Source organism: Pogona vitticeps, chromosome 6, assembly GCF_051106095.1.
Source record: "Pogona vitticeps strain Pit_001003342236 chromosome 6, PviZW2.1, whole genome shotgun sequence".
Taxonomy (NCBI): Eukaryota; Metazoa; Chordata; class Lepidosauria; order Squamata; family Agamidae; genus Pogona; species Pogona vitticeps.
The window spans coordinates 72,073,100-72,094,665 of record NC_135788.1 but is presented as its reverse complement, the minus strand read 5'-3'; the positions used below and the strand labels follow the sequence as shown (position 1 = coordinate 72,094,665).

At 44.7% G+C, this 21,566-nt stretch overlaps 2 protein-coding genes across 12 annotated transcripts in view; both read right to left on the bottom strand.

Annotated features, from left to right (window-relative positions):
• Nucleotides 1-21,566, bottom strand: part of UBP1 (upstream binding protein 1) — a 71,050-nt gene that overhangs the window by 29,926 nt on the left and 19,558 nt on the right. For 4 of the 11 annotated variants that reach the window (XR_013537410.1, XR_013537411.1, XM_020802068.3 and 1 more), the window contains exons 3-8: nucleotides 18,567-18,643; nucleotides 14,728-14,833; nucleotides 10,011-10,120; nucleotides 9,138-9,290; nucleotides 8,906-9,016; nucleotides 8,300-8,407 (exon numbers count right to left, since the gene is read on the bottom strand). Coding sequence is in view for 8 of the 11 variants with exons in the window: in XM_020802068.3 (XP_020657727.1) it covers nucleotides 8,300-8,407; nucleotides 8,906-9,016; nucleotides 9,138-9,290; nucleotides 10,011-10,120; nucleotides 14,728-14,833; nucleotides 18,567-18,643 (665 nt within the window). In the remaining 3 variants the exon portion in view is untranslated. The remainder of the gene's footprint in view (nucleotides 1-8,299; nucleotides 8,408-8,905; nucleotides 9,017-9,137; nucleotides 9,291-10,010; nucleotides 10,121-14,727; nucleotides 14,834-18,566; nucleotides 18,644-21,566) is intronic. The other 7 variants (XR_013537412.1, XM_020802070.3, XM_078377577.1 and 4 more) reach the window with 3 other exon arrangements.
• LOC144583561 (uncharacterized) lies at nucleotides 229-2,965 on the bottom strand. The gene is made up of 2 exons (XM_078377569.1): nucleotides 612-2,965; nucleotides 229-336 (listed from the first exon to the last, which is right to left on the bottom strand). The coding sequence occupies exon 1, from the start codon at nucleotides 2,960-2,962 to the stop codon at nucleotides 626-628; it is 2,337 nt and encodes a 778-aa protein (XP_078233695.1). The 5' UTR covers nucleotides 2,963-2,965; the 3' UTR covers nucleotides 229-336; nucleotides 612-625.

Below are 21,566 nucleotides of genomic sequence, written 5' to 3'. Positions count from 1 at the left end.
GTCAGGGGGAAAGCCCTTGGAGACCTCCGAAGGTGCTGATCGCGGCTGTGGAGATCCCCAGGGAGATCTCCCATGGTGGCGGGCAAGCCCTGGGAGACCTCCCTGGGGGTCCCCGTGGTGGCGATCGGTGACTTTGGAGGGCTTCAAGGGCTTTCCCCAGACATTGGAGGAAGCCCTTTGAGTATTCAGAGGATAAGAACTTTTGCTGCCAAAGTTGTTTGTCAAGAAAAGACGGGTTACTTACCTGTAACCATGGTTCTTCAAGTGGTCATTCTGTGAATTCACACAACAAGGGTTAATCAGCGCCAGCGATGATCTCCTCGGAACGTTCTAGAGCTTAAATAAAAGAAACAAAGTTGTAGGTCATTCATACTGCGCATGCTCCTCCCACCCCCTCCTCAGTTCCATTTATCCGCCACTAGAACCTCAGTTACACTGAGCAGAGCAATAAATGTAAATGCCAGTGACGGATAGTGGGGAGGCAGGGTGGGATTGTGTGAATTCACAGAATGACCACTTGAAGAACCATGGTTACAGGTAAGTAACCCGTCTTTCTTCATCGTGGTCTTCTGTGAATGCACACAACAAGGGTGACTAGCTAGCTAACTCACCAGGCGGAGGGAAGTCACTGGAGTACAGATGTTAATACTGCTCTCCCGAAGGACGTCTCTTTCCGAGCTCTCAAGTCCAGTCTGTAATGGGCAACAAACGTAGAGACGTTAGACCACGTGGCAGTGCGGCAAATATCAGGGACATCAATGCCACGTAGCAGAGCGGTAGATGAGGCCACTGCCCTCGTAGAATGAGCTCGAAGTCCATCGGGAGGAGTCCGGTGCGTAAGCTGATAGGCTAGTGAGATTGTGGAGACTAGCCACCTGGACAAGGTCGACGGTGAAGCTGGTAGCCCTTTCTTTGAACCAAAGTAACACAAGAAAAGCCTATTGGATAAACGGAATTGCTTTGTCCTTGAAACATAAAAGGCAAGGGCTCTCCTAACGTCCAACATATGAAACATGCGCTCAGTATCATCAGAAGGATTCGGAAACAAGGTAGGTAAAATCAAGGGTTGATTCAGATGGAACTGAGAAACCACCTTAGGAAGAAAGGAGACATCAGTATGCAAAACAACTTTCTCCTTAAAAAATTGAAGATAGGGTTGATCCACCCGAAGCGCCGCCAATTCACCAGCCCTGCGGGCAGACGTAATGGCCACTAGAAAAAGGGACTTGAGAGATAAAAGTTTTAAGTCACAAGTAGCCATTGGCTCAAAGGGAGGTCTCATGAGGGCATGCAGCACTAATTGTAGGGACCACTGAGGTACAGGCAACTTAGTTGGAGGCCGAAGATTCACTACACCCTTTAAAAAGTTCTTAACAGTCGGATGTGAGAACAGACGAGAAGCCGACGAACCAGGCGGCTGAAAAGAAACAATCGCCGCTATATAAACCTTCAAAGTAGAAACAGAAAGGTTAAAGTCGAAAAGATAACGAAGAAAAAGGAGCAACGTAGACAAACTGACTGGAGATGCCACGAGGCCTCTAGAAGCTGCGAATTTCAAAAAACCTTTCCATTTGTAACTATACAGCTTCGCGGTGGATGGTTTTTTGGACATGACTATAACTTCCCTGATCTGCGGGATATCCTCCACGCAGTTAGGTGTAGGGTTTCTAAGTCCGGGTGAAGTATCTTGCCCGCATCCTGTGTCAAAAGTTGGGGATGAAGAGGGAGTTGGACAGCCTCTTGGGACATCGACATCAACCTGTGGAACCATGGCTGTCGGGGCCAGAAGGGTGCTACAAGGATGGCTTCCGCTCCGTCGTACTGGATCTTGAGTAAGGTCCTCTGAACTAACGGAAACGGCGGGAACAGGTAAACTAGACCCATGGTCCACCTTATCATGAAAGCATCCCTGGAGGACCCGACTCCCCGTCCGGCTCTGGATGCATAAAGAAGACACTTCTTGTTGTGAGTGGTAGCAAACACATCGATGACCGGGGTGCCCCAGCGGCGACACAGGAACTAGAATACGTTGTCGTCGAGTTGCCACTCGTGTGTCTGCGCCACGCGGCGACTCAATTCGTCTGCTATCGTGTTGTCCTCCGTTGCAATATGCACAGCCACTGGAAAAACATGGTGTTTGTAGCACCATTCCCATAGCATCACCGCAAGTAACAGCAGGGACTTCGAACGTGTTTCGCCTTGTTTGTTCACATAGTACATGGCCGTGGTGTTGTCCGTGGCTATCTGAACACCACGACCCTGTACTAGGGGCAAGAATGTCTTGAGTGCTTTGAGGATGGCAAGGACCTCCAAATGATTGATGTGAAGCGACCGCTCCTCTGAATTCCACAACGCATGAATCCTGTGGTGGCCACAATGCGCACCCCAACCCACTGGGCTCGCATCTGTGGTCACCTGTACAGTGAGTTGAAGCTGCCGAAAGGGTCTCCCTATTTTCAGGTGTGGAGGGTAAGTCCACCACTCGAGCTGTGAGGCAAGCTCCTGAGTGACTTGAAGTCTCTTGTGTGGATGATCTGTCTCCGGATTGAACAGTGACAGGAGCCAGACCTGAAGGGATCTGAGTTTTAGTCGGGCATGGGCCAACCCTGGTGTTGTTGACGCCATGAGGCCGAGCAGATGTTGGGCGTGTCTTGCTGACACGGTTGTCCCTGGGCGAAATTTCTTTATTGCCTTGCGTATCTTTCGACGTCTTTCTGCTGGAAGAAAGATGCGCCCTTTCCTCGCATCGAGCCTTGCTCCGATGTAACTTATGACCTGAGATGGAGTAAGATGCGACTTTCTTAAGTTGACTGTGAGTCCTAGATTGCGTAGAACATGAAGGACGTATGCTTTGTCTTGCAGGGCATGACGTCTGGACTTGGAGACCACTAACCAATCGTCTATGTACGGGAACACCTGGACCCCGTTGAGACGAAGGTAAGCCGCGACTGGAGACATGCATTTTGTGAAAGTTCTGGGAGCCGTAGCCAAGCCAAACGGGAGGGCAAGAAATTGGTAAATGGCATCCTGAAATAGAAACCTGAGGTACTTCCGATGTTGAGGGTGAATCGTAATATGAAAGTAAGCGTCCTTTAGATCTATGACAAGAAACCAATTGCCCTTTCTTAAGAGGTGAATTATTTGTTCTAGAGTGACCATCTGGAATTTTCGTGGACAGAGGTAAGTATTGAGCAGTCGTAAGTCCAAAATTGGTCTGATGCCGCCGTCTTTCTTGGGAACGGCAAAATACTTTGAATAAAAGCCGTTCCTGACGTCTCTTGCTGGTACCCTTTGAATGGCTCCTTTTAGAAGAAGGGAATGAACTTCCTCCTCTAGAGCAGGGTCGGATGGTGTAGGAAGAACCTGCCCTAGAGGAGGGTAGTCGAGAAACTCCAGCAGATATCCGTACTGAACAATGTTTAGTACCCAAGAATCGTTTGTAATAGCAGACCAATTTTTTAGATACGGAGAAAGTCTTGTTGTATGATAAAGCGGAGCTGAGATGACTGGATCAAAGGTACTGTTTTGATTTCTTGACAGGCTGTTTGAATCCCTGACGGTGCTGGGAATGCTGAGAGCGGTAAGTATTAGAAGAAGAAGCAGTATTGGAAGACCTAGCCTGCGACTGAGGCTTAAACTGTTTGAACTGAGAACCTTGTCCATATTGGTTGTAAGGTTTCTTCCATTGGTACCTGTTATACTTCGGTTGAGGCTGAATATAATAAGATTTGGCAGTCTTTTTTGCCTTGTGTAATTCCTCCAAGTGGGAGTCAGTCTTTTCATTAAAAAGACCAGAGGCGTCAAATGGCAAATTTTCAACTTTCACCTTGACATCATCCAGAATATTGGCAGCTCGCAGCCAGGCGTGCCTACGGAGAGTAACAGCCGACATTAAAATTCTAGCTGCAGCTTCTACAGAATGTCTAGTAGCTATACGAAGATACTTTGAAACAGTCTGAGCTTCCTCATAGGTATTGAGAAAATCTTGTCTGATATCCTCAGGTAGTAACCGCAAACCCGGCAAAGTTTTTAGCCATAATTGCTTTTGATAAGCTCCCAGAGCAGTTTGGTAATTCGCCACTCTGAGAATAAAAGCGATCAGAGAATAAATCTTCCTGCCAAGAACTTCAAGCTTTTTCCCCTCCTTATTAGTGGGGGTGACATGCGACTTCCCTGTTGGTCGGGTGCAACTAGTCTCAACAATCAAGGAATTGGGTATAGGATGTTTCAGGAGAAACTTGGAATCCTCCCCAGACACACGATAAAGATTCTCAGTACGCCGAGATAGTGAAGGCGTCGTAGAAGGTTGATCCCAAAAATCCTTGATGATGGTAGTAAGAACAGAAAGGTAAGACAGAGTGGGAGGAGGGGACCGCTCACTATTAATATCTCCAAAAATGAGATCCTCCTCTGGAGGAGCTGGTGTGTCCATTTGTAGTTTAAGGACCTTGGCCATTCGTGCGAGCATCTGTGAGTAAGATGAGAAGTCTTCCGACGGAGAGGATGCATGGGGGTCACCCGTGTCGGATCCCACAGTTTCACCCACTGGCAAATCCTCCTTGTCCTCTGGAGGAGGAGGTTCCTCCTCAGAATCAGAGAAACTGTCCGAAAAGGGAACCCCTTCTTCTGATAAGGGAGAATGACTTTTCTTGCGAGCTCGAAGCTCAGGTCGGAAATTCGCTGTAGAAAGACGCTGAGGGTCGACAGCGACAGACGTCACAGATGAAACAGGGGCAGTAACACCCCTGGGATGGTCGGTAAGCAGAGCAGGTCGCGGAAGCTCCTCGACGTCGAAATGGTGACGGCGTCGGTGCTTCCTTGGTGGAGATGAAGACGAGGAGGAAGAGACATAGATGTATTTTGTCTTCCTTCGGCGTCGACGCCTGTCCTGCGAGGTCGAGGGCGAAGAGGAGGTGTAGCGCCGTCGATGTCGATGTCGATGCTTCCTCGGCGGGGAGGATGACGAAGAAGATTCATCTGACGAGTGACGTCGGCGCCGAGAATGGCGAAGAGGTGATCGATGCCGTCGTTTGGAAATATGCTTAGTTTTGCGAGACTTCTTCCGCGGCGGCGGCGGCGGTGTCGAGGAAGCCGAAGTGGAGGAGTGAGCCGAAGACGCCCGCCCGATAGACTCAGGGCTGTTGGGCGGAGACACCAAGCTTGCGGTGGCGGCAGCAAGCCGAATAGGTGTTGGGGATACGGTCCCCGAGATCCTGGGTGGCTCAGACTGTCCTGGGGGTAGAGAAGCGGATACCCCAAACAAGGACTCCTTGTCGTGTGAAGGCTCCTCCAATGCAGGGGAACGTAGGGAGGGCGAGACAGAAGGTAACTCCTCTATCGTTCCCAGGCGTTTAACAGTTCTCTTTTTTGTCTGCTTCACAGGCTTATTCTTCGCAGACTTAGAAGAGGACGGCTCCTTGGATGAATTTTTATCAGGTTTGTCTGTAGCCTTCTTAGAAGCCTTAGAGGCAGGAGGTTGAGGCAGATTACTTGAGGTGGACGGAGAAACTGCCACACCGGGAAGCTCCATAAGGGACGGCTCTGAGGCAGCCAACGCAGCGTTCCAGAGATGAAATTTTAAGCGCTGCTGGCGAGCACGGAGGGCTGGCTTAGTAAAAGCCCTACAATGCCTGCAATCCTGGGGAGAATGGGATTCCCCGAGACAAAAAAGACACTTTTCGTGCCGATCCTGGAAGGGGAGCTTTCTATCACAGCTTATGCACCGGCTAAAGGGACCGGAGGGGGACATAAGCTGAAACCGCAACAACGCCCTGCAACGGAGACCGTTGAAAAGGGCGGGAAAAAAACCCGAGCTCGCCAAACAAGGGAAAACCAGAGTTCAAAGTCCACAAACAGAGCCGGGTCAGGACAGGAGAGAGTAGAATTGTCGAATTGCCTTGCCAAGGGTCAAAAAAGCCAAAAATCAGAGAATAGTAAGCGAAATAACAGAGCTCTAGCCGAAGAGAACCAGTTCGTCCGGCGGAGAAATGGAACTGAGGAGGGGGTGGGAGGAGCATGCGCAGTATGAATGACCTACAACTTTGTTTCTTTTATTTAAGCTCTAGAACGTTCCGAGGAGATCATCGCTGGCGCTGATTAACCCTTGTTGTGTGCATTCACAGAAGACCACGATGAAGAATAAGAGTTTAGAATCTGCCTTGTCTAAATAAGTAAATAAAAATGTAGGAAAGCTAAGAAGTTATCCAAGGTTGTGCTGTATTGGGAGTAAATGATTTTTATGTCACATATGTTCTTCTGACTGTAACTTTTCAGAAAACTTTAAAGTTGCTGATACATATCTTATACACACTTCATTAACTATCTTAAATTAGCATCCTAGGCAAATAAGATCAGTTCAAGCAATGCTGTTTCAAATGTACCTGGAAAAATACAGGAACCTTTTTAGGAAAAAGGGGAGCAAAGCCAAACATCATGTTAAATAATATAAACTTCTACACTTGAGTTGCTCATATTAGCCTAAAATGTGTGTTAGGTTTGAGGAAATTACAGTGGTACCTCGACTTAAGAACTTAATCCATATTGGCACTGCGTTTTTAGTTGAAATGTTCTTAAGCTGAAGCACCATTTCCCATAGGAATGCATTGAAAACGAATCAATGCATTCCGAGGCAAGAAAAAGGCAAAAAGGCAGGGGGAAAGGGCTGGAAATTCGAATTTCCCACCCTTTTCCCTTTCCTTTTTGCCTCTGGAGGTCTCAAAGGGCTTTCCCTCTGACATCAATTCTAAACTCTTATTTCCTGACAAACAACTTTGGCAACGAAAGTTCTTATCCTGTGAATACATGAGAAAAAAGTATCTAAATTATGAAATGCTGACCAGCTGTATGACTAAACACAGTGTGTTAGGACATGAAATATTGTTAATTTGAGCAATAAGAAAGAGGACTACCATTCCTTTTGTCCTCTGATTTTACTGTCTTAAAAGTTACTCAGTGGCTCCTTCAGCAATTGCTATGACCTTGCCAGAAACATGAGAAATGTTATACGCCAGAACTTGAATGTTGGCACATACTGAAAAGGCTACGGTCAGGTCAATAAAGGTCAGAATGTGGATGTGCTTGCTACTTCTTCAGTCTAATTAAATCCCTGAAAAATCCCTGCCAAAGAAGTACAGCACTTGAGCCGGCATCAACCATGCTCCTGAAGTGCAACAGGGAAAGAGCAGGGAAACAAACAGAAGCTGCTGTGTGAGTTCTTTCTAAAGCTGAAACAACTGTCAGGATGGGGACAGAATCCTGCTGCTTTGTGCAGAGCAAATAAAAACTAAGAATTCTGGTCAAGATGTATGGCCATGACCAATTCTACCACAATTTGCCAAGATGAAGGACTCAAATGCCAACCCCACATATGGCAGACAACCACCTACGGAATTGTTACACTATGTCCAAAGAGCTCAAGTTGAAATCTCCATTAGGTGATCCTAGAGCGCTCACTACTTCTCAGTACCATCTACATCAAAGGATTATTTGTGGAAAATATAACGAAAAGGCAGAAAGCTGTTTGAACCTCCTTTCAGGAAAAAGAATGATAAAAGTGTAACAATTTTTTAAACAGGGAAGATTTTGAAACAAGTTTCCTTTTCAATGCAACACAGTCTAAGAAGGGACTGCCAATTTGTAGTAGCACTACAGCATCAGCCACCTTATTTTATTTGTGTACAAAAATTATTCAGGGAGTAATGAAGACATATATAACATTGATGAACTATCATTTTACATTTTAACAGCTGGATTATATATGTATCTGCATCCTAAGCAAATGCATAAACAAAGTTCAAATTAGTAGTATTTGAACTTGGAATTTCTTGAAGAATACCGGAAATACTAGAATGACAGTAATCCATACAGGTAAGTATCAATACAGCAAAAGGTCTGAGAAAATATAGGGCCAGGAAAACTGCTGTTTGTGTAACATGCAAGTGGAAAGAAAGGAAAATACGTCTCAGTGCAATGATATTGCTAATTCTCATTCCATTAATTACATATGAGAAAACAGCTTTCAAGAACACAGCTATTCAATACAGCCATTTCGTGTGCAAATTGAAGCTATTAATTTTAACAGGAGTCACAAGTCTGCTAACATGTTACTTATGTGTTAGATTTAGGAAACATTTCTCACTACAATACAAGCATGAAGTAATTTGTGGCTAGCAAAAGTGAATTAAATTAAGCCAAGGCCGTCAAAATCTTTGTGTTTGGATTTTTGTTTATAGAAATTGGTCCTATATCTAACACTGCACAAGATAACTTGCACAATGAAAAGTAAGCAGAAGTCCCTTACACTGCCTCGCTTTGCCAGAGAATCACCGTAGTCTGCTGGCAAAGTCCGCTTGCTGGACTTTTTCTGCTCATGTTCAACTGCATCTTCAATTATAGGCTCAAGCCTCATCTGGACAAACACCAAAGATGTGGATCAATTTCTTTTCACTATACAGTGAGGAAAATTTTTTAAGTCTTTAAAAAACTTTTGCAATCTTTAGGAAGCTATAGAAAACTCACTGGTGTTTAAAGAAAAAGAAATGCAAAAGGCCAGTGAGGCTCTGCCCATAAATTCAACAATCTCTAAAATACAGCTGTGGGCCCAAACTGGACAACAACAACAAAAAAACAAGTTTTAAAACAACTTGCTTGACACTGAAGGGTTTAAAGACATGTACATTTGATTTCCTGGAGCAATTCTAAATGTTCAAATATATTATCTATTTCTGTATCATTCTAAAAAAATTTTTGGTTTTTGTGAACTACATCAAATAAAAAGCTTACTTTTCAGATAAATTAGCTTATTCTCATCTTTTGAGCCTATCTGATAACTTATATTAAAGTATGCCATGTGTACTTTAAACCATTTTTGTCTGCAAATGGAGACAATTCCATATAATATTATTACCTCTGTAAGAACTGTAGTGTCATACGAAGGCTGATACTTTTCTTTTTCATGGGCAGTTCGTTTCTCCATCTTTTCTCTATCTGTTTTCTGTTTTCTATCTGCCCCTTTTGGCTAAAAATAAAATTATATAGAGAAACTCTGTTTAAAAATCCTTTAAAAGCAAACACAATACTGCAAGCTTCTTTTTAATAAACTTCTGCCACGACTCCTAATCTTTATTTGCATCTCTTACCTTAAAAACTTTGATCTGACAGCTGGCTGAATGCAGATGATCAGTGTATTCTCCATTTTCTGCTTGTTTAAAAGTGTCAACCTGAATTCTAAAAGGAACTCCTTTTTCACCTCCATGTTTACGCGGCGTAAATTCTGTGCTGATGCAATGTACCTGAAAAGTATCAAACCAAATTACAATGTGTTTTTATTTATATGCTTCTCTTGGAAAAGAAGTAAACCAGTTGTGAGCTACATTAGCATCCCTCAGTCTAGTGCAATACAGATGCAGGGAGAAATGGACTCTACTACAGAACATCTGGGGTGCAACTAAACAGAGATACATCCCTACATACACTTCTATCAGAGTGTCCGATTTCAGAGCCAACCTCTGAATTAAAGCTGAAATTGTTGTTACTAACATATAAAACAGTATTTAACATATAGTTTCCTATCACAAAATATAGCAAGTCAGTGTCTTAACTTAAGGGTCGTTGATGCAGTTTAAGTGTAGCAACACAAAATTAAACAAATGGAACTTCTAAACTCAGACATATAAACATTTACATACCAATGATTAAGCAAAAGCAAAGCAGTTGAAGGGGAAAGAGAACACTCCCTTCATGCCCTCTTTTGAACCCTTCTCTGGTTTACCAGGGCTCTTACATTCACTTATGACAATGAACTTGCATTCACTTACATTAATTTGTTACAGAATTATCTTTTAAAGATGCTGGCAATTATGAGAATAACTAATACTTAGACACTAACACTTAATTGGTTAGAAATATTACAACTGTGAATATTTACAACTGTGAAGAACGTTAGGTAGAATTTCAACTCTTTCCAAAACTATATAAAATCATAATTTGATAAGAAAATAAAATTTTCAAACCTGAATAAAGGCAGATGTCCGCTTCCCAGGATCCCACAGAAATTCAACTGCATTTAGCTGGCTCGGATTTGTTTTTATATCAATTATTCCAACAGACATAGGGATGTCTACTTGAAATGAACAAAATTTTGGAAAAACAAGCAGTGAAAAAATTCCAATCTACACATTGTGAGTTATATAAATATATATTTAGCAAGGGCCGTTTAACATCCCAGTGATCACGGGTAGAGGGAGATATGGCGTTGGCAGTCCCTACTCGTGTCAGAAGAACAATGAACAAATGTTTGACGGCTGTTCATTGTTCTGAGACTGTGACCAACCCTCAGTATCGAGGTAGCCAGCCCAGTCAGGCCTCCACTCTAACTCTGGTACTGTTGAATGCCAGGTCTGTATCCAATAAAACCCAGGTGATTCACAACCTTATCCTGGAGGAGGATGCAGACCTGGCATGCATAACCGAGACGTGGATAGGCAGAGAAGGGGGTCCTCCTCTGGCTCTTGTCTGTCTGCCCGGTTATGCCGTCCAGCACCAGGGTAGATGGGAGGGGCGCGCGGGGGGGGTTATAGCCATTGTTTATAAATCCAGCTTGGAGGTTACTAGGCACTCCTCAGTGGTAAAGCCGGGTCTAGAGGCATTCCACGTGTCGATAGGGGCCAGGGATGGTACTGGGATTTTGCTGGGTTACCGCACTCCCCGCGATCCAGCCACTTCCCTTCCGGAGCTGGCCGACTTTGTTTCCGCAGCACTGTTAGGATCCCCGAGACTTTTGGTCTTGGGTGATTTCAATGTGCATGCTGGGGCAAAGGCTTCTGGGCCAGCTCTTGAGTTCTTGGAAACCATGGCTTCCTTGAATATGTCCCAACATGTCAACGGCCCCACCCACGTGGGTGGCCACATGTTGGACCTGTTTTTTTCCTCCAGTTGGAGCGAGTGTGATCTGATGGTGACAGACCTCATGTCAGTCCCCTTTTCATGGTCAGATCACCACCTAGTAAAATGTAACCTCACCATGGCTCTCCCCCCCTCGCAAGGAGCAAGGACCAATTGCCATGGTCCGCCCTCGAAGACTACTGGATCCAGTTGGATTCCAGGATGCCATGAGAGGTGTTACGGCTGACCTGGCTAGCGCTCCTGTCGACGCTCTGGTGGACAGCTGGTCCATTGCTGCCACCAGGGCTATAGACATGATCACGCCTAAATGCCCTCTCCATCGTAGAGCTCCGCCAGCGCCCTCGTTTACCTAGGACCTTCAAGCAATGAAACTAATGAGAAGGCTAGAACGTAGATGGAGGAAGAACCCGACGGATTATAACAGGATAGCTGTTAAGGTCGCATCTAACCTTTACCTGAATAAAGTAAAGGCTGCATGTCGATCGTTTTTCGCTAACCGGATAAGTGAAGCGTCAAATCAGCAGACGGAGTTATTCCATATAGTGCACGACCTATCTGGAACTGGTTTGGGTGATAGGTCTCCCCCTAGTTTTTCACTTGACCAGTTTGCAGCTTTCTTTAAATCTAAAGTGGAGGCCATCCGCCAGGAGCTCTCTCCTTTTTAAAATACAGTGAGTCGAGCTGAGATGTCCAGCACTCCGTCTTGCCCGGTGACTTTCAACTCCTTTCAGCCCATGACGCCTGATTCTGTGGACAAGGTGCTTGAACGCTGTCGAGCTGCCACCTCTTCTCTTGACCCTTGCCCGGCATGGCTAATCAAAGCAGCCAGGCCGAAAACAACAAAATGGGCTACAGGAACAATTAATGGGTCTTACCTTGAGGGCTGGTTTCCACCTGCCCTCAAGGAGACACCCATTAGGCCCATAAGAAAGAAACTTAATATGGCGGCAGATGAAATTATAGGCCCGTCGCCAATGTTTCTTTCATGAGCAAAGCGGTCAAAAGGGTGGTTGCTGATCAGCTTCAGGGCCATTTGGATGAAACAGATGCCCTGGACCCATTTCAGTCGGGCTTCAGGCCGCGCCACGGTACAGAGACAGCATTGGTTGCCCTGTATGATGACCTGTTGAGGGAGGCTGACAGGGGCAAAACGTCTCTGTTGGTCCTCCTTGACATCTTGGCGGCCTTCGATACCATTGACCACGATATCCTCCTGGGGAGGCTCTCCGAGTTGGGAATTGGTGGCCTGGCATTTGCCTGGCTCCGTTCCTTCTTGGAGGACTGTCCCCAGAAAGTACAGCATGGGGAGAGTGTCTCGGCCCCGTGGAGTCTCAAATGTGGGGTTCCACAGGAGTCGATTATCTCCCCAATGCTGTTTAACATCTATATGAGGCCGCTGGGTGGGGTCATTAAGGGGTGTGGAGCATCGTGTCATCAGTATGCTAATGACACCCAGCTCTACATCTCCTTTTCACCAACTGCAGGAGATGCCGTTCTGTCCCTTCAGCGCTGCCTGGGGACCGTACTGCAATGGATGCAGGCAAATGGGCTGAGGCTGAATCCGGACAAGACGGAAGTTCTGAGGGTGGGGACCCGTGGCTGGCAGCTTGGCTGACTCTCTCTCGTTTGGGGGGGTGACCCTGGCCACGAAGAGTGGGGTCCACAACTTGGGCGTACACTTGGACCTGATGCTCACCATGGAAACACAGGTGGCATTGGTTGTCCGTACCGCCTTTTTTCATCTCCCCCGAATAGCCCAGCTGCGACCCTACCTTGACACGGGGGTGCTCACCACCTTGGTGCATGCGCTCGTAATCTCAAGATTAGACCACTGTACGTGGGGCTGCCTTTGAGGCCGATGCAGAAACTTCAGGTGGTGCAGAATGCAGCGGCCAGACTCCTTACTGGAGTGAGAAAACACCAACATATCTCTCCTACTCTGGCCATGCTACACTGGCTGCCCATCCATTTCCGCATTGACTTCAAAGTTTTGATGCTTATTTATAAGGCCCTAAACAGTTTAGGACCTCGATACCTGATGGAACACCTGCTCCCACCAAGATCTACCCGGAGCACCCGCGCGAGCCAGGAGGTGAGACTAAGGAGCCTGACGCCGAAGGAGGCCTGGAGGTAAAAGACATGAAACCGGGCCTTCTTGGCGGTGGCTCCTCGCCTCTGGAATAACCTCCCACCGGAGATTCGCAAGGCCCCTACACTGGGTACTTTTAAAAGCCAACTGAAAACATGGATGTTCATCCAGGCGTCCCTCCTATCAGCTCTTGATTCTCTTTTCTTTTCCTCTAGGCACTGTATCTGTTATAAATTATAATGTTATAATGTTTGTACTGATTTAATATACAGTGGTGCCTCGCATAGCGAGGTTAATCCGTTCCGGATTAACCTTCGCTATAGCGAAACATCGCTAAACGGAATAAAAAAAGCCACAGAAACGCACTGAACTTCGTTCAATGCGTTCCTATGGCTTGAAAACTCACCGTTAAGCGAGGTTCTGCCATAGCGCCGCCATTTTCGCGCCCTCGGTAAGCGAGGGCAGGGCGCGAAAATGCGGCGCAGACCTTCTGGCGGCCATTTTGGAACCGCCGATCAGCTGTTCTCCCCCGCTTCGTTATGCGATATTCACTAAGCAAATCGCTTAGCGAATATCGCAAAGCGAAAAATCCCCATAGGGGCCATCGCTGAGCGAATGCTCCAGCGATGGCCCAGAGCGCCTCGTTAAGCGATTTCATCGCTCAGCGAGGCGCTCGTTAAGCAAGGCACCACTGTACATATTTTACGTTGGAAGCTGCCCAGAGTGGTAGAATCTACCAGATGGGCAGGATATAAATCAAATAAATAAATAAATAAATATAAATTGATGGCACCAATAATAAACATGCAAGAATATTTAAATTTCAAAGTCCATTTCTTAAAACAGACTACAGTGGACCCTCGACTTACAGACAGCTCGACTTACAGACTTTTCGAGTTACAGACTTCTCTGGCTGCAAAATTTAGTTTCGACTTACAGCCAGAGAATCGACTTACAGACCAGAAAAAACCCAAAATGGAACAAAAATAGAATAAAAACTGCTGGTTATGGGATTAATTGGTTTTCAATGCATTGTAGGTCAATGGAGATTCGACCTACAGACTTTTCGACTTGCAGCCACCATTCCAATACAGATTAATTCCTTAAGTAGAGGGTCCACTGTATATGCTCAGACTCATAGTTTATTGTTTAATGCAGCAATACTGTAACGAGATCTCTCTAAAATATATTTACATTTTCAATGGCCTCACAGAAATCTACACTGTACAATGGTGCCCCGCTTGACGATTACCCCACTCCACAACAACCCCGCTTTACGATGTGGTTTTTGCGATTGCAAAAGGATGTTTCAAAGGGCGATTTTCGCTTCATGACAATCAGTTCCCTGCTTTGGAGACCGATTCTTCGCATTACAACGATCTAAAAACAGCTGATACTCAGGTTCCAAAATGGCCGGCCGCTGTGCAAAATGGCTCCCCGCTGTGTTTAGGACGGATTCCTTGCCTAACAGGCACCGGAAAATGGCCGCCCTATAGAGGATCTTCGCTGAATAATGAGGCATTTCGCCCATTAGAATGCATTAACCGGTTTTTAATGCATTCTAATGGTTTTTTTACTTTGCTTGACAACGATTTCATTGTACAGCGATTTTGCTGGAACGGATTATCATCGTCAAGCAAGGCACCGCTGTAGTATATTTAAATGATAGATAAAAGTAAACACTCTCATTCACTCAACCGTTCCACAGAAGAGACTAATTTGATTCATATACCCACCTAAATCAAGTAACCTGTCTCCAGGACGATTCCACTTCCACCCTTCTAACTGCTGGTGCTCAGTGTATTGCAGTCTTCTATCATGGAACACAACTCTAATGATACTCTTTGAAACAAGAAAAAACACAGCAGAATTTTGAGTCGATCATAACAAAGAACACGGATATATATAACTGTTCACTTTCTTTCCAAATAAAATATTATATTATTATATAGCATTTCCTAGAATGCAATTTAATCTCATCCTTGGAAATACAACAAGCAATCTATTATATTTCTTTTGTCCTTCTCTGCCTCTGAGTTACACCATAGCATAGAGTTCACTGTGTAGGGATGGGACACTATGCATCCCTTCTTAAACTTCTCTTCATCAAGTCTACCACTCCTCCAAAAATATTTCTGCAGTGGTGGTGCTCTAATGTGTTGCATGGGAAATACCCGTCTCTCTACTTGCCTTTCCTCAACCCCAAATGGACACCCAGCCTCTTCCAGCTAATCAGAAGTTTATCCATAATGCCCAGAGTCCAAAAGCATGAGACCTGCCAGTAGACTCAATGTTCACACAGTTAACTGAAGTAATTAAAGAAGTTTTAACTGCTGTAAAACAAGACAAGAGAAAGAGCTTGTTTGAGGCTACTGACACGATCGCACCTAAACGCCCTCTCCGGCGCAGAGACTGCCCTTCGCCCTGCTTTAATCTAGAGCTGCGATCAATGAAGCAAAATAGGAGAAGGCTAGAGTGCATATGGAGGTGGAACCACACGGAAAATAATCAAATAGCTGTCAGGATCGCGACTAACCTCTACCAATCTAAGGTGAAGGCTGCTAGTCGATCTTATTTCGCTGTCTGGATAAGCGAACCCTCCAACCAGCAGGCGAACTTTTCTGTATAGTTTGCGGTCTATCCGCAGTTGGTCATAGTGACTGGCCTCTCACTAGCATCTCACTTGACCAATCTGCAGCCTTTTTAAAATCAAATGTGGAGGCCATCCGCCGGGATCTTGCTTCCTATTTGAAAACACTGGATCGAGCTGAGACGTCCAGTGCCCCGTCTTGCCTGATAAGTCTTAACCATTTTCAGCCTGTGATATCAGACATGGTGGACAGAGTGCTTGACCGCTGTTGTGCCACCACCTCCTCCCTTGACACTTGCCTGGCCTGGCTAATTAAAGCAGCCAGGCCTATAACATCTGAATGGACTACAGCAATTATTAATGGGTCCTTCCAGGTCTTTCTCAAGGAGACACTCATTAGGCCCATTAGGAAGAAACCAAGCTTGGCGGTGGACGATATTGGTAATTATAGGCCCGTTGCCAATGTTTCTTTCCTCAGCAAGGTAGTTGAGAGGGTGGTGGCCGATCAGCTGCAGGCTCTTCTGGATGAAACCAATGTCCTGGATCCATTCCAGTCAGGCTTCAGGCCATGCCACGGCAAAGAAACAGCACTGGTTGCCCTGTTTGATGACCTGCTGAGGCCAACAGGGGCATAATGTCTCTGCTGGTCCTCCTCGACATCTCAGCCGCCTTTGATACCATTGACCACGGTATTCTCCTGGGGAGGCTCTCCGAGTTGGGAATTGGTGGCCCGGCTCTTGCCTGGCTCTGTTCCTTCTTGGAGGACCATCCCCAGAGAGTACAGATTTGAGAAAGTTTCTCAGCCCCGTGGAGCCTCAATTGTGGGGTTCCACAAGGCTTGATTATCTCTCCAATGCTGTTTAACATCTATATGAGGCCGCTGGGAGGAGTCATCAGGGGATGCGGGGCTTCGTGTCATCAGTACGCTGATGATATTCAGCTCTACATCTCCTTTTCTCCAACAACAGCGGATGCTGTATTGTCCCTTGAGCACTGTCTGGGGGCTGTTCAGCAATCGATGCAGGAGAACAGACTGAGGCTGAATCCAGGCAAGATGGGTGCCCCAGACATCAGTGGTCTGGGAAACTCACTCTCTTGGGGGGGGGGTGACTCTTACCATCAAGAGTGAGGTTTGCAGCTTGGGTGTACATCTGGACCTGGCACTCACCAAGGAGACCCAGGTGTCGTCAGTGGTCTGTTCTGTACACTTCCACCTTCGGCGGATTGCACAGCTGCGTCCCTATCTTGATGTGGGGGCGCTCACCACTTTGGTCCATGCGCTCGTAGTCTCAAGATTAGACTGCTGTAATGCTCTCTACATGGGGCTGCCTTTGAGTCTGACGCGGAAACCTCAGATGGTACAAAATGTGGCGGCCAGACTTCTAACTGAGGCGAAAAGGTACCAAGATATTTCCACCACACTGGCCACCTTGCACTGGTTGCCCATTCATTTCTGCGTTGATTTCAAAGTTCATACTATTACATATAAAGCTCTAAACAGTTTAGGACCTCGATATCTGGCAGAGCACCTTCTCCCACCCAGTTCTACCAGAGTCACTTGTTCCAGCCAGGCCAGGCGGCTAAGAGGTCTAACACCGAGGGATGTCCGGAAGGAAAGAACGAGAAACCGGGCCTTCTTGGCAGTGGCCCCTCACCTCTGAAACAACTTGGCCGTGGAGATCTGCCTGGCTCACTCTATGGGTGTCTTCACAAGCAAAATCAAGACCTGGCTATTTGGGCAGGCTTTCCCTCCTGCTGTATCTTAAATTCACATCTTACCATCTTGGATTTTAGTGCATGTTTATTGGTTTAACTGTTAAATTTGTAATGCCACCCACAGTAGACCGTTGGTCTAGATGGGCAGGGTAGAAATCCAATCCAATCCAATCCAATCAATAAGATTTAAATTATCTTTCTGAATTTACACATTGTCAGATTGTTTTAGTCACTATATTTCAAATTTCAAATCAGATTGTTGCAGGAGGAACTATAGCTGGAGGATGTAGCTTTTATGAAAAAGAGGCACAGATTTTCAAAACAGTTGAGAAGCATTGTCCTGCAGATCTCCCTTCTTAATTTCTTCTCTATTACAGAAAGGGGAAAGTAAGCAACGAGGATAGAAAAATACTTATATAGCTCAACTAAAACGGGCTTATGTACCCTATGACATTCACTCTAAATTATTTTGTTGACTACAGCCCTAACACTGATTTAGAAGTCTCAGGTAACGTCAGCAGACTGGAGGACCGGGAGACATGAGAGACAGGAGAGCTTCCTCACTGACTTGCCAGGCTGCACTTGTTTTCCCTGAAGTGAAAAACATTCACAGCTGCTATGAGTAGGTGAAGCAGTGTGCCCACAAACTGACCATTACAACCACTGTATCAATTCACCATCTCTTTAATAAGAGATTTCACATTAACAGATAACACAGAAAAGTGAAGAGAATTTGGGTACTGAATAGAGAAAGGCAAGCTTCCTTCAATTACTTTAGCTGAGAAATATAACAGATTTTCTGAGCCAATCTAAGTTGGTGAGCATTACAAGACTGCAAAGCTCAAGTTTCCAGCGTTCAATGCCTAAATAAGAGGCAACAAGGTAATGAATTCTTATTCCTGGAGAATTCTTGCATTCAACTGTTCAACTATAAATACAAAGTACATATAAATTAAGCTGATGCTGTATTCTTCAAGCCATGAACATATACTACACTGGAATGCCAAACTGAAGCTTTAGCTATGAATGTACCACATGGTCACAGGCAGGAGGACATAAGGAATACAGTCTGCCATGCCTTAGGGGTCCTATTATGCAGATGACTTGGCAAATTCTGTTCAGTGCATCCTCTGGTCACAACACATATCTGAATTTGTCACATTTTTCTGTATTCTTCTATGAAAATGAGAAAATTTTACAGGTGATACCACCCTAATGATAAATAATAAGCACAAAGATATACAAACGAAAACTACGACACCAACATACCTTTACCAGTTTCCCAGTGATCTCTGGCATATCTCCTATCTTCCGATTATCTAACAGTCGTATTTCATAGGACTGACCTTTCAGAGAAGGAAAAGGCATTTAATTTATTTATATAATGTCATCACTTTATCTGGTCAATGGATTACTTATAAGTATTACAATGAAATGTGATATATTATATTAGTGTACAAAAAAGAAAAACAATCCTTTGAAAGCCAGCACTGACTTTTCTAGCACAAGGAGAAAAGCAAATAAACTAAGCACTTTGGTAAATATGATGAAGGGATAGATATTGACATTGGAAGGAAGTAACTTTATATTAAAGGCTCTGCTGTGCCATATATTGCCTTTAGTTGTGATCACTCAATCTCACAACAGCATAGACTGTTGACAGGCCTGAGGTAACTACAGCAGTTTTGGAATTTTGTTAAGTACCTGTTTCATTCAGACCCTGAATGCCAGTAGCACCATTATAAATTCAAAGTACCCTGTTATAGGAAGACACTACAAAATGCATACTGGACACGACTACAATAGCACAATCTTTTGAGTAACCACTGTGTTCTAAATATACTCCAAAAGATGCAGAAGCAAAACTTAAAAGTTCAAATAAAAGGGAATTGCAAGAGAAAATGAAGTCTCAAAACTATGAAGCAGAAATGTACTGTATCTGTAAATGAGAGGTAAAACTACTTTGTGTAGTGTTTCCCATTCATGCAACAATACAATATCACCACATCATCTACATGCTTCCGTCAAAATAGCATTGTGTTTATTATGACGAATGCTTCTTCTAGAATTGTTTATTTAAATGCAATATTCAGCTCCAAACTGACACAACATATATGTGTGTATCAACACAACACATAATACAGCCTTTGCACAATGTTTAAAAAATCTGAACCCAGGCCCCTAACATAGCAGAACTGACAGCACCTTCATGGATTGCTGCCTTGTCGTGGCGAAGGGGCTTGAGTAATTCAGAGAAGATACGGGCTATGCCGTGCAGAGACAGGTCATAGTGGAGAGTTTGGACTAAAGGCAATCCACCTGAAACAGGAACTGGCAAGTCACTCCAGTATCTTTGCCAAGAAAACCCCATGAACAGAAACAAAAGGCTAAAAGATATGACGCTGGAAGATGAGCCCCTCAGGTCAGAAGGCGTCCCACATGCTACTGAGGAAGAGCAGAGGACAAATACAAGTAGCTCCAGAGCTAATGAAGTGGTTGGGCCAAAGCCGAAAGGACGCTCAGCTGCAGACGCACCTGGAAGTGAAAGGAAATTCCTACTGCATAGGAATCTGGAATATGAGATCTATGAACCTTGGTAAGCTGGATGTGGTCAAACAGGAGATGGCAAGAATAAACATTGACATCCTGGGCGTCAGTGAACTAATATGGACGGGAATGGATGAATTCAATTCAGACGATTATCATATCTACTATTGTGGGCAAGAATCCCACAGAAGAAATGGAGGAGCCCTCATAGTCAACAAAAGAGTGGGAAAAGCTGTACTGAGATACAATCTCAAAAATGAGAGAATGATTTCAATACGAATCCAAGGCAGACCTTTCAACATCACAGTAATCCACTGCTAAAGTAGGGAGTGCTAAAGTAGGGAGTCAAGAGATAAAAGGAACAACAGGTAAGTTTGGCCTTGGAGTTCAAAATGAACACTCTTTTACAACAACACAAAAGGCGACTCTACACATGGACATCACTAGATGAGCAATACCGAAATCAGATTGATTATGTTCTCTGCAGCCAAAGATGGAGAAGCTCTATACAGTCAGCAAAAACAAGACCTGGACCTGATTGTGACTCTGATCATCAGCTTCTTATAGCAAAATTCAAGCTTAAACTGAAGAAAGTAGGAAAAACCACTGGGCTAGTAAAGGTATAATCCAAACCAAATCCCTTATGAATACACAGTGGAAGTGAAGAACAGATTTAAGGAACACAATTTGGTGGACAAAGTTTGTGAAGAACTATGGATGGAGGCTCGTAACATTGTACAGGAGACAGCAACAAAAACCATCCCAAAGGAAATGCAAGAAAGCAAAGTGGCTGTCCAATGAGGCCTTACAAATAGTAGAGAAGAGAAGGGAAATAAAATGCAAGGGAGATAGGGAAAGTTACAGAAAATGGAATGCGGATTTCAAAAGAATAGCAAGGAGAGACAAGAGGGCCTTCTTAAAAGAACACTGCAAAGAAATAGAGAAAAATAATAGAAAAGGAAAAACCAGAGATCTATTCAAGAAAATTGGAGATATTAAAGGAACATTTTGTGCAAAGATGGACATGATAAAGGATAAAAATGGTAGAGACCTTACAGAAGCAGACGCCATCAAGAAGAGGTGGTAAGAATACACAGAGGAATTATAACAGAAAGATCTGGATGTCCTGGGCAACCCAGATAGTGTGGTTGCTGACCTGGAGCCAGATATCCTGGAGAGTGAAGTCAAGTGGGCCTTAGAAAGCATGGCCAACAACAAGGCCAGTGGAAGTGATGGCATTCCAGTCAAACTATTAAAAATCTTCAAAGATGACACTGTTAAGGTGCTACACTCAATATGCCAGCAAGTTTTGAAAACTCAGCAGTGGCCAGAGGATTAGAAAAGATCAGTCTACATCCCAATCCCAAAGAAGGATATTGCCAAAGAATGCTCCAACTACCGTACAATTGCACTCATTTCACACGTTAGCAAGGTTATGCTCAAAATCTTACAAGGCAGGCTTCAGCAGTATGTGGACCAAGAACTCCAGAAGTACAAACTGGATTTCAAAGGAGCAGAGGAACTAGAGACCAAATTGCTAACATGTGCCAGATTATTGAGAAAACCAGACAGTTCCGGAAAAACATCTACTTCTGTTTCATTGACTATGCAAAAGCCTTTGACTGTCTCAAGCACAGCAAACTATGGCAAGTTCTTAAAGAAATGGGAGTGCCTGAACCACCTTATCCATCTCCTGAGAAATCTATATGTGGGACAGGAAAC